This window comes from Typopeltis vanoorti, chromosome 19 (genome assembly GCF_054136105.1).
Source record: "Typopeltis vanoorti isolate ZY-2024b chromosome 19, IOZ_Tvanoo_1.0, whole genome shotgun sequence".
Classification (NCBI taxonomy): Eukaryota; Metazoa; Arthropoda; class Arachnida; order Uropygi; family Thelyphonidae; genus Typopeltis; species Typopeltis vanoorti.
In genome coordinates this window covers 15890001-15903689 of record NC_143567.1, presented here as the reverse complement: position 1 = coordinate 15903689, position 13689 = coordinate 15890001, and the positions used below count along the sequence as shown (strand labels likewise).

General features: G+C 35.2%; 1 protein-coding gene across 1 annotated transcript in view; it reads left to right on the top strand.

Moving 5' to 3' along the window:
• The window catches only part of LOC150095877 (uncharacterized), a 710412-nt gene that overhangs the window by 288614 nt on the left and 408109 nt on the right, over nucleotides 1-13689 (top strand). The window contains exon 26 of the mRNA XM_090409554.1: nucleotides 918-1169. Coding sequence (XP_090265680.1) covers nucleotides 918-1169 — 252 coding nt within the window. The remainder of the gene's footprint in view (nucleotides 1-917; nucleotides 1170-13689) is intronic.

Genomic DNA, 13689 nt, shown 5'->3' with positions numbered 1-13689 from the left:
ATAGGAAATTCTAGGGTTTAATGCACTAAAACAAATAATGTAATATTTTTCATATTAATGAGAAATATTACATTTTTTTTTTGTCTAGCTATAACTTCTAAAATTGCAAGCATTAAATTAATTGATTAAATTTGTGTAACTACAAAAATCCATCACTTGAAGTTAGAGGTGTCTATTGTCTGGACGTCAAGTGTCCAGACAATAGACACCTCTAAGCAAATATGCTTCCATAACTTACTGACATCAGTGTCGGTTTGCCCACATGGTACAGGCTAAAAGTAACTAGAGTTCATTAAATTGAAATGGATTAGAGTAATATTGGAATGGAAACAGACATTACAGAAATTACTGAACAAAATAAGTGATTTATCATATAATTTGTTTTTATAGTATGTTGAAAAATTATCAACTGTAAATTTTGCACATGCAATTACTAGGTATGTATATTCAGTTTTTGGCCAGTGTGTGCATGTACAACTTAATGGGAACATTGCTCACAATGTCTTTCAAGGGTATTTTGGTGATTACAGAAATATATCCAGGCAAAATTAGAATATCTATAGATGCAAGATGACATTTAGGAAGCTTACTTTTAAAATGAGGTAACTTTGATGTTCTATGAGGGATATTTATATATAAGAGTAGATATTAATGGAATAGTTACTTATAGCTTTATTCTGTGTGCTTTATTCTTTATTACTTATATAAAATATTTTTATATACGTAATCTACATTTTAGTTTTATTTCAATGCTAACTGATATCCTAATTAGAAGACATCTGTTTTTTTTCCATCTGTGATAGGGAAAGTTTCTCTTGCTTTCTAATCTCCATATGATAGGCAACATATAGATTGATTATTCTTGTAATTAGTAATAAATTTAATTAAGAATGATAATAACATTTTTTCAACTACAGACAAAGAGCCACCTCAGTTCATCAATTGTCCAACCCAGCCTATTGAGGTAGCCAGATCTTCAGCTGGATTGCATCCTGTAAATTATTCCATTCCTGTGGCTGTTGATAATTCTGGTAGAATTGCTCGTTTTGATGTCCAACCAGTTGGATTTAAGCCACCAGCAGTTGTGGTAGAAGATACTGTTATAAAGTATTTTGCATATGATTTTGATGGAAATGTTGCAGTGTGCATTGTAAATATAACTGTTCCTGGTGAGTACATAAGGTATAAAAAGTAGTTATTACACAAGAACTTTAGTTATAATTTTCATTACAACTTATTGTCTGCTGTAATTCATTTTATCATCATCATCATCAAATTCTTGCCATGTACCCGCAAGGGGTGTACAGATAATTCATTTTATAGATTTATTAATGCTATGTCATAAACAAAAATGCAAATACCTTGTTCATGAAGTATATTAATTCAACTTCCTAAAAAAATCACTTTCTCCATATATACAAATACTCTGTATACAAATAGTAAGAAACAATAAGTATATATTTCAGCAAAAGATTAATTAAGCAGAGTGAAGAGGGCACTAGAGTCATAAGAGAACGTGGTGGTTGATTTGAACTGTGCTAAAAAAAGTGTTTTCAATCAGTATATAGTATGGTTTTTTGTTGCAAATTATATTTTTTTTCATTTTGATACAAGTGTCCTTCAGTAGTGTTGTTAATTGAAGTTTTTCTGTTGTTTATATTTCGTTTTGCTGCTGGTTTATTCTCTGCTAACTCATTCAGAGTTAGCAGAGAAGAAAAAGATAAGTTTTTGTTATTTTTATTAGAGTTTTCTACTTTAAATAACACAGTGTAAAGTAATTTGCAGTTGGGGAAATTATACTTAAAAACATGAAATTGTTAATATAGTTGTAGTAGTTCTTAGTATTTGGTTCTTTGTGCACTATTTGAATGATGGCAGCAGCTGCAGCCCAGCTTATTAATGACTTGTCATCAAGTCCTTTCCATTTAAGGACTATCTTTTTCATAGCATATGACAGGATTTTGTGGTATGCAGTGCTTATGATAGGTATTCATCCTGACAGTTGGATATGTGGCTGGTGAGAGATCGGAGAGTGCATATATACAGAAAATGTAGGAAATCGAAAGAACTTTGAGTTGGAGATTAGTATAACAGACCTGGCAGCATTGTGTCTGAGGCAGGAGAATACTGATTAGAAAGAAAGATGAGTAGTATCATAGAGGATGATGATAATGAGTAGAATGTAAATGAAAAAATAAAAGTGGGGAGTGTTGAAAGTTTGAATCATTGTGAAGTTTTCAGAGATGGTCTCAGTTGGAAGGATGAATGGTAAGCAAGAGTGAGTAGCTTGCAGAGAGAGAAAGAGCTGCACTGAAAGAGGAGGTGGAATGGCTTGGAAATGAGTTGAGACACGTGAAAGAAGAGATTAAGTGAATTTCTGGAAGCGATGAATGCAAAGTGAATCAGAGTAAGAGAGAGCTATGGGAATGATAGAAGAGGAGAGAATAGAGAGGGAATGAGAAAAATGTGAGGGAGTGATGGAACCAGAGATATAGACATGCCAGCATAGCACAGCAGGTAAGTAAGGTAACAAAAAAAGAAAGCATCAGAGGAGAGATAATGAAGGATGCAGGTGAGCAAGGAAGGAACAGAGTGGTAACAGGTGTGATGTATGGAGACTCAATGATCCTTGGTATTCAAGATAGAATACATGCAGAGTGTTTGCCCGAAGGAAAAATATAGTATGACTATGGCAATTAAGCAGGGTGGATGAGATGATTATGATGGTGGGCATGACTTGACAAGCAGTGTGAATTGGGTGGCAAGAGATCTGAGGTTCATGATGGAGGTTGTACGGAAGAAGACTCAGAAAGGTAAAATAATGTGCGTGTGCATGTGTGTGTTGCCCAGGTATGATAATGATGAGGTGAGGAGAAGGGTATTAATAATGAATAGTATAATAGCCAGAATGTATTATCAAAAGAGAGGCTTGGAATATGTGGATGCTTGGAGGGCATATGAGGAACACAAAAGGAACTGTATATAGGCATCTGGAGAGATTGCTGTTCTCTGAAAGAGTCACTATCAATTGCAGGGAAACTAGAATTATCAGGGTGGATGGTAGCAGGGTGGCGTCTTGTGAGAATAGGTGCTTGGGAGAAGGGGAAATGCAGCGGGTAATGCCGAGTACAGTGGTCTGGAGGGGTTAATAATAGGTATAGAAATAGTGACGTTTTTGTTCTTTATACTAATTCCAGGAATATCCAGAATAAAGGAGATGAATTGGTGGTGCTGATAGCATCAGCCTATCCAAAGATTATTGGGATCTCGGAGACATGGTTGATGGAAAATGATATACTAACAGGAATAGAAGTAGCAGGGTACAGCATTTTTTGAGAAGATATGAAGAGAAAACGTGGTGGTGGAGTACTGCTTATGTTAAGTGATGACTTATGTCCTCACAGAGTGGAGGATTTGGAAGACATTGACACTAATGGCTTTGAAAGTGTATTGTGTGAGGTAGAGGTGGGCAAAACAGGGTATTTAGTGTGGTGTTGCCATAGCCAGGAGGTATAGAGGGTGAGGAGCAGGAGATGTTTAGGCAGTTGAGCTTGACACGTCCAGAGTAATTTAATAAAAAAAAAGGTGGCAAACCTTTTGCAATTCCTATAGGTAAAGATGACCTTGCTACTGCTTCTGCCTGGTATCTCCAACTCTGGGCCTGGCTCCCACTGAAGAGACCTCAATAAAGGTCAAAACTAGTCTGGGTAGTGGCCAATCCCTTAATACATAACAATATACATATTCACATGGAGATGTGTTTTGCATTATGGGAGATACTGGGATAGGAGTGTTGGTAGCTTGCTCCACCTTTGCTACAAGTTGCCCGGTGTTGTACTACTTACCCAGGTAAGATAGTACAACACTATATTCAGTCCTGAAGATATTTTCAGGCAAAACTTTGTTTGCTCTCACTGGGATAAAGGATTAAACTAAATTTATCATGCAAGAAGAATGATTGTTATGGGAGATTTTAACTAAAACAGTATAAATTGGAAAGAGAAAACCATGAGTAATAAGGTAATGGATTTTCTAGAATTCTTGAGGGGCAAATGTCTTAGGCAGCATGTAGTAGAAGAAACACAAGATTCAAGAGTTTTGGATTTGGTCATAGCATCAGAAGAGGTGATTATAACTGAGATGGCATCGCTGCTCCAAGTTCTCAGGGAGAATGACAATGCAATTTTGACTTGGAAGATGAATAGACATGCAGGAGTATCAAAGAGAAAGGAAAGTATGTAGAATTATAAGGCAGGTGATTATAATAGTCTTAGATATCACTTGAGCCATTTCCATGGAGGGAGGAGATATCATTAGTTCTTGGAAAAAATTTGTGAAGGAATATTTATTAGCAGTAATAGTAAGCTGTATACCAAGAACAAAGAAGAGAACACAATTTGGACACAAAAAATAATATAATATTTATTTATTAAATAATAAAATAAATAATAAAAAATATATATATAATAAATAAATAATAAAAAATAAATAATAAATTATATTCATATTGGCTTAATACAAAAATGATGGTACAACATGACGAAATTTCATGCCGGCTGGGGCGTCGCCCAGTTAAACACGGTCCTCGTTGTTTTTGCCAGGGAACCAGGGTGAACAGCGAAAAGTCAGCTACTGGAACAAATCTGAAAACACACCTCAACTCAAAATCACTAGAGTTAAAGATCGGTACTATCAACATAAGAATCCTGAATGGCAAAGAAATGGAGCTAGCTGAGGAATTGGATTAGTACCAGATCGACATAATAGGGGTGACTGAAACCAAAAAGACAAAAACTGGTGAGATCTTTCTGAGCAATAAATACAAAATATTGTATTCAAGCAGTGACAATTAAGGAAAAGAAGGAGTAGCCATAGTATTCCGCACTAAATAAGAGGCTAATCTTCTTGAATGGCAGGAAGTCTCAAGTAGAGTAATGTGGGCAAATATCAGAATGGGGAACTGGACAATGAGACTTATTTGCCTATGGTCCCACAGTAGGTTCTACTAAGGTAGAAGTGGAGGAATTTTTTGAGGCTTTAGAGAAAGCAACTGACACAATGAAAAAGGAAAAGTTGGTCCTGTTGGGGATCTAAATAGCAGAGTAGAAAATGATTGTCAGACATACAAAAATATTTTGGGAAAATTTGGAGAAGAGAGCAAAGCTAATGATAATGGCAAATACCTGTAGGATTTCTGCTCAGGACATGGACTAGTTATTATTAACACCATGTTCCTACATAAAAATGTGTGTACACAAATTCACATGAAGAGAAGAGCAAGGAATAAGAAACGTCTCATTGACTATGTTATTGTTGATAGTGATGTTTTCTCTCTGATGCAGGACACCAGAGTGTACAGAGGATTTGAAATTGGAAGTGATCACTCTTTAGTCTTGAGCAGGATAATATTGAATTTCATATTGAAAAGAATAACATGTAAGAAAGTTTTAAAGTGAATAAAAGTTGAGCAGCTTCAGATGTGAACTGTAGACTAAAATACAGAAATATTATTGAAAAAAAAAAATGAAAGAGTTTGCGAACAGGAACCAAACCTTGGAGATTCAATGGCAAGCCTTGAAGAAAACATTGATTGATTCACCCAGAGAGGCATGTGGTGAGGTTGTCTGCAAGGATAGAAAAATCAGAATCTCCATGGTGGACACAGGAAGTTAAAGAGGCAGTGAAGGAAAAGAAGAAAGCATATCATAATTCCTGGCAAATAAGTCAGCTTGTGCTCTTAGAGAATACAGAGACAAATGTAAGAAAGCTAAACACTGTGTAAAACTAGCTAAACAAAAGTCATGGGAGGACTTTGGCAAGATCATAGAAAATAAATATCAAGAAGGTGGCAAAATATTCTGGAGGTTATTGAAGAAGCTTAGAAATGGAGGAAAGAGTGCTGTAAAAGGAGTTAGAGATGATAAAGGTGACATCAAAACGGGAGAAAAAGATATCCTTGAAGTATGGAGTAATTACTTAGAATAATTGCTAAATGAAACAAGCAGTGATAGCACAGTGGTAAAAAACACTCAACAGGCATAGAGTCAGGAATACATATCCGTACTTGAAGTAGAAAAGGCCATCAAAGGTTTGAAATCTGGAAAGGCAGCAGTAGTAGATGATATTCGACCAGAAATGCTGAAGTAGGGAGGTATAAAAGTCTTACATTGGCTGCTCTGCATGGTTGAGAGTGCTTGGACAGAGGGACAAATTCCAGATGATTTGAATAGAGCTGTCATAGTACCCATATATATAAAAAGGGAAATAAAACTGAATGTGAGAATTACAGAGGTGTTTCCCTACTGAGTGGTCCTGGTAAGATTTATGCAAGTATACTTCAGAAACGGTTGAGAAGGATTGGGGAAGAACAAGCTGGATTCAGGCCAAATAGAGGCTGTCAGGATCAGATCTTCACTTTACGACAAATAGTCGAGAAAGCATGGGAATATAACAGAGATCTGTATTGAAGTTTGGTCGATTTGGAAAAGGTATATGACAAGGTGCCAAGAAAGAAGCTATTCAATACGCTACAGTTATATGGTTTCAATGGGGCATTATATCAAGCAATGCTTAGTCTTTATTTGAGTTGTAAGTCAGTAATTAGAATTGAAGGAAGTACAGGAAGATGGTTTAATGTTAAATCTGGTGTGAGACAAGGATGTACATTATCCCCTCTGTTATTCATTATCTATATGGATCACATTATGAAGGAATGTGGTATTAAACATGATATCAGAATTGGAGATGTTAATGTCAGCTCTTTGCTTTATGCAGATGATATTATGTATCCTTCTAAAGAAATATGCTACAAGTCTGCAAGATTCCCTGACTAAATTGAATAACTGTTGTAATAGACATGGTATGAATGTCAGCAATAATAAGATAAAGACAATAGGCAGAATCGTTGAAAATGTCAACTGCATTGTGAACGGAAAACCTGTGGAACAAGTAAAACATTTCAGCTACTTAGGCATGATTTTTAGTGAAGATGGTAAATTAAATATGGAAATAGACAACAGAATCAACAAAGCTGGTATGGTAGGCAGTCAACTGAATAAATTTATATGGAATAAGAGAGAAACTAGCCAAAACACTAAATTATCTGTATACAAAACAGTACTGAAGCCAATTTTAACTTATGGATCTGAGAGGTGGGTCATAAGTAAAACACTTGACCAAAGAGTAGAGACCACAGATATGAGAGTCCTGAGAAAGATTAGAGGCGTGAACAGATGGCATCAATTTCAAAATCATATTAAAAACAAGGATATTAGGAAAGAACGTGACATTGTCAGCATCCAGAAATGTGTCAGCAGAGCTAATCTATGCTGGTATGGTCACTTAAACAGAATGGGTGAGGAAAGTTTAGCAAAATAAGTGTTCTCTGCCAAGTTGGCAGGAAAACGACCCAGAGGAAGACCAAGATATAGGTGGATTGATACGGTACAAAGTGCCTTAGATGATAGAAATATAAGATCTGATAATGTTGGAGTCTTGACAAGTAACCGACTGATTTGGAGGAAAATTGTAGATAGGAAGTTAGTAATGATGTAAATTTTTCATGTAGTACTATCCTGTACATCCCTTGAGGGTACATGGCAGGAATTTGATGATGATGATTAAATAATAATATATATATATATTTATTTTGAAATACAGTTTGGAAACATTTTTGCACTCAAAAGATTGCAAAATTTGTTATTCTTAAAGAATGAATATACATTTAACTGTTGGTCAGTAAACGTTCAGAGTAAATATAAGTTAATTACATGACATGACACACCTTGAAGTCATAATTGGCCTGTTATGAAATCTTTACTCTTGTAATAATATAAATACGGAAATGACAAATGTAGGAAAGTATGAGATGTTTACAGAATACTCAGTACCATTTACCATGTGGAGGGAGCAGACATAAAAAACATACTTCTGAATATACAAAAAAGTATATTCAGAAGACTGTAAAATTCTAACATTCTGATTATTATAAATGTCATGTCGTAATATGTCTAAAAATTTGTTTCATTTGAAACTAAACTTAATTTACAAACAGCAAAAACTTAGACATATTGGGTTAAATGTTTCATGACCTATATATGCACCTTTATTTGCCTGAAAAAAAATCACTTTTTTTTCAGGCAAATAAAATATTTATGTGATTACATAAATATTCTCATTATGAAAGGAAGTGGCATTAAACTTGATAATATAATCAGAGACATCAAACTTAGTCTTTGCTTTATACAGATGATATTGTACTCCTAATCACATTCAATGCAAGTGTCCAGGATTCTCCAAATTGAATAACATCTGTAATAAATTTGGCATGAAAATGAATAAAAAGAACAAAACTATGAAAAACAGTAGTAACATAGAAAACTTCAGCTGCAAATATCAATGGAAAACCTATAGTACATGTAAAATATTTCAGCTATTTAGGTGTAGTTTTTAGTGAACACAGCAAATTAAATTTGGAAATAGACAATAGAATAAGCACATCTTTTTGATGTAGGTGTGATGAGTAGCCAGCTGGATCAATTTATATGGACTAAGAGAGAAATTAGCCCAAAAACCAAACTAGCACTATACAAGACATGTTGAAAACAGTTTTAAGTTATGGATCTGAGAGTTGGGTTAGAAATAAAGCATTTGATCAGAGATTAGAGACCGCAGATGTGAAAGTTCTAAGAAAAATTAAGGATCTGAACAGATGGCATCAATGATCATATTGAAAATGAAGACATTAGAAAGGAACTTGATATTGTCAGCTTTCAAGAATTTGTCAACAGCGAATTTAAGGTCACTTATGATCACTTAAACAGAATGCAAGAAGCAAAGTTAACAAAATGGGTGTTTGATGCTGAGATGGTAAGAAAAAGACCGTGGGATTGCCAAGGTCTTGGTGGATTGATTCAGTCAGAAGTGATATACCATGATATTGTTGGACTTTGGAAATGTTTCATGAGGGAGACTGTTCCACAGAATTCAGGTGGAAGAAATGAAAGATGAGTGAGAGTAGCAAGTTCGGTGAGTATGCAGTTCAACTGTAAAAGCTGTAGTTGAACTGAGCAGCTGTAGCATGTTATTATGTAGTATCTGTGGTATATATCATGTTACTATCTGGTAGAAATATGAGTCATAACGGATGCTAGTTCTGCTGAACAATGCTATGGAAATATCTGTTGAAAACATACAATGCAGAAACTGTTTCTTCCATGGGAAAGTGACTGAAGAGAGTCTGTAAGATAAGTATCATTTATCACCCAGACTGCCCTTTTCTGAATAACATCAAGAATTTTTAGGGAGATCTTAGGTGCACCACCCCATACACGAGAGCAGTATTCCAATGCTGGTTGGATTTGGGATTTATACAGAGTAAATACTGTTCAGCAGAGAAATACAGTCTTGACCAGAAAAAGTTGCTAAGTTTTTTGGAAGTTGTTGATGTTATAGAAGTGGTATGATTGTGTCAGGAAAGGTTAGGAGTAAAGTTTTTCTTATTTTGTCCTGAATTTAACAACTGATTATATTTGTAAGATAAAAGGACTAGAAATATAAAATATATTGCATGCAATTTAGTCTACCTAATATTTGTATTTACAATTACAGCTATATTGTAAGCAGATATGCATTTCTTGCTTCCAGTAGCATTATTCTGAGATGCATCTACAAAACCAAGTTAATAGTAAGCCAGTAAATTGTCTACCTCCTTTCAAAAAGTATCATCACTATAGAATATAGATTATTACTCAGTTTGACCATCAACATGCCCAAATGTGAATAACAAATAACAATAACAAAATTCTCATAAATTATTTTTTTGAGATTACGTGATTAAAAAAATAATCTAATTATGCATTTAAAGAATTATATTTTCATGAACTCAAAATCTACAATACAGGGAAATGATTTGAACCTGTACATGCAACTAGAACATATTTTAGTAGTGGCTGCTGACATGTTTATATGAGGAGAATCATAAAAATATGAACCATTGCAAAAATCCAATAGGCCAACCTAATCTCTAAGCAATTATAATATGATTTACAATGAGCAGTTTTATTAAAAAAGAAAGTACTTTTTGAAAACATCTGGTTAAATGTTCTTTTATTGTAATTTTATGCAGTAGCTAGCCTTCTGGTACTCTTGGCAAATTCATAGCTATGCACTTTTTTTTTTTTTAGTGTGACAATTTCAGTAATTGGTAAAATATCCTGCCACTGGCATCCTTCTAACACTAACATCCCTGGCAACTGCTCTAAAGCAGTAGAGCAATCTATTCTACTGATTTTTTTTTTTTTATGGTCTCAAAACAGACAATGTTTGGTAATTTTCTTTTGATATATATTTAAACTAACAAAACAGAAATACTTAGCCTTTCTTTTAGTTCTGCACGGTGATCAACATTCATTTTAGAAATTATGGACTTTACAACCATGTTATAAATAGCTATTTTAATTTCCCGATGTTTCGAACCTTCATATTAAGGTCATCATCTGGAGTATATACAAATATACAAGAACAAGCTCAGTTACAATTCACACAGTATGCTAAAGAAACAATGATTTGATCAACGGTTATTCTACTGGCATGACCTCTAGTGAAAATATAATATATTAAAAAAAAATACACATAAAATTAATTAATTGTTTAGAAACTACATCAAAGCTAAATTCTATTTAGGTTACCTTCCTTAGGTTAAGGAAGGTTACCAGCATAGTAAGAAAAGCTAAATCAGATTATGAGAAGACCTTAGCCAAAGAGATCAAGGGTAATCCCAAAGAGTTCTTCCGCTATGTGGCAAGTAAGAGGAAGAATGACTTCGGAAGGATAACCTTAGTGGGTGCTGATGGTATTGAGGTGACAAAATCAGATGTAATAGTCGAGTTACTGAGTGATCACTTCTCAAAAGTCTATCACCCAAGTGAGGATATCTCTATACCTATAGCAATACCTAATGTGAGAATTGAAGCTAAAGAATCAGAGGTATTAAATATATTGCGAAACTTAAATGCAAACACTGCGGTAGGCTTAGATGGAATATCAGCTCGGGTGTTGCGTGAATGTGCAAATGAATTGTCAACCCCTCTTACCTGGATATTTAATTTAAGTTTGAACTCTGGTATGGTCCCTAGGGAGTGGAAGTTAGGCAAAGTGGTTCCTTTGCATAAGGGTGGCTCTAAAACTGCAGTATTGAATTACAGACCAATCACCATCTCAGGAGTAGTGGTAAAAGTATTGGAAAAGTTGGTTAAAGACAAAATTCAAGAATGGGTGGATCAGGATATGATACTCTATAGAGGCCAACATGGTTTTGTTAAAGGTAGATCCTGCCTTAGCAATCTATTAACTATCCATAATAGAATAACATCAGAGTTGGACAAAGGAACTGGCTACACAGTGGTACTTCTGGATTTTGCTAAGGCTTTTGACAGGATACCCCATAGAACACTGTTACGCAAATTGGAGCAGATGGGAATGGATATTAAATTGGTGATATGGATAGGAGAATGGCTCAGGGAGAGATACCATAAGGTGGTGTATGGAGGAGCTGAGTCCAGAATGAGGCAGGTGACCAGTGGTGTGCCTCAGGGCTCTGTGCTTGGGCCAATGTTGTTTAATTTGTATATAAATGATATAGGAAACGGCTTAAAGGGAGATATTCAGTTGTTTGCTGATGATGCAAAGTTGTGTAGTGCAATAAAAAATCAAGCTGATGTTGAAAGTTTGCAGGAGGATTTAAATAAGCTGGTAAAATGGGCAAAAGAAAATGGATGTCAGTTCAATGTGGAAAAGTGTAAAGTCTTGCATTTTGGGATTAAAAGATTACCAGCTGTGTACTACATAGATGGAAAGGTACTCCAAGAGATTGATGAGGCTAGGGACTTAGGGGTATTGGTAGATAAGGAGATGAAGTTCAGAGGACACATTGCTAAGGTGTCCAAGATTGCACATAGGATTACTTGGTTGTTGAGGAACACACTGACATCCAGAGATAAAGAGGTTATTATTCCCCTTTATAAAGCATTGATACTTCCACATTTGGATTACTGTGCTCAGGTCTGGTCACCTGGATTCCTTGGAGATGAGGAGGCTGTGGAGAGGGTTCAGAGAAGAGTGACCAAGTTGGTGAGTGATATAAAAAATGCTCCCTACATTGATAGATTGAGAGCTTGTGGATTGCAGAGATTGGTTGATAGGCGAAGAAGAGGGGATATGATAGAAACATTCAAATTACTAAAAGGTTTTTATAGGATTGATGCAGGGGAAATGTTTCAGCTGTGTGATAGTGATGGAAGAACAAGAGGTCATCTCTGGAAATTAAAGAAGAGTGTGGTTAACAAAGGTGTCAGAACAAGGTTTTTTGCCTGGAGGGTGGTGAATGAGTGGAATTCATTGCCTGACTTTGTTGTGAGCTCTTCATCTGTAAATGAATTCAAGAAGAGATATGACAAATATTGTTTTGCTAGTTTGGGTCTCCCGCGATGAGTCTACTGACTCCATGGAGATACCCGTAATAATAATAATAATAATAATAATAATATTTAAGATAACATAAGAGAAACATTCTTTCATATAGATAGTTTTCTTACAGTAACAATGATGTCAACAACAATGAGTGGGGATTTGCACTTCTCTCCAGTTGGCGAAAGTTATCATGATGTGATCAAGTAGGTTGTGGCTAGCCATATGAAGACCTCCGTGAGAAAGAATATGTGTAGCATTACAAGGCTGGTGATTATGAGAAGCTTAGGAGACAGCTTGGAGCTATATCAAAGAGTGAAGACCTGAGTGAAAAAAAAAAAAGAAATGCTACTTAGGAACTGACAAAGAAATACTTAACAGTGAATGTATTCTTAAGGTAGACTGAATAAGGTAGGTGTAAAATGGATAAATGAGGGGATTAAGCATGAAACATGGAAGAAGAAGAAGATAGATAATGGCAATAATCAGTTGCACGAAGAGTAAAAAGAGCAGGCAGGAGAGTGACTCAGTTATTAAGTACAACAAAAGGGCATTATCTTAATGATATTGAGGAAGATTTGAACAGGAAATATTCAGTTATTTGCAGATGATGCGAATTTGGGAAGAGCTATGAATGTAGAATGAATGTTGCTGCCTTACAAGACATGAATAGACTAAGTGAAGGATATGGGAGTGGGGATGCCAGTTCAGTGTTACAAAATGTAGTGGAATTTGGAAAACAATTTGGAATATATTGTTAGAGGCAGAAGAAATAAGAGATCTTGGTGTGATGGTGGATAAGGATAAATTTAGAGGGCACAATGCCAAAATTGTGAGGACAACATAACAAATTTTGGTATTGATGCAGAGGACACTGACTCGAGTACAGAGATTCTGGTTTCATTGTATAAGGTGTTGATTAGACCACATATAGACCACTCTGCACAGATTTTGAAAACACCTAGTTTTCAAAAGGATAAAGAGATATTGAGAAGGGTGCAGTGGTGATTGACTAAGGTAGTTTCTGATCTCAGGAATGTTGAATATGAAGAACTTTGAGAAGATGCAATATGCAAGTCTACTGGATAGGAGGAAGAAGGGTAATATGATGGAAACATACAAGTTGGTAAGTGGTTGTTAAAGGGTTAATGTTAAAAAGATTTTTCATAAAATGGATGGAAATGGTGAAGAACTAAAGGTCATTCCTGGAAACTCTATAAGGAG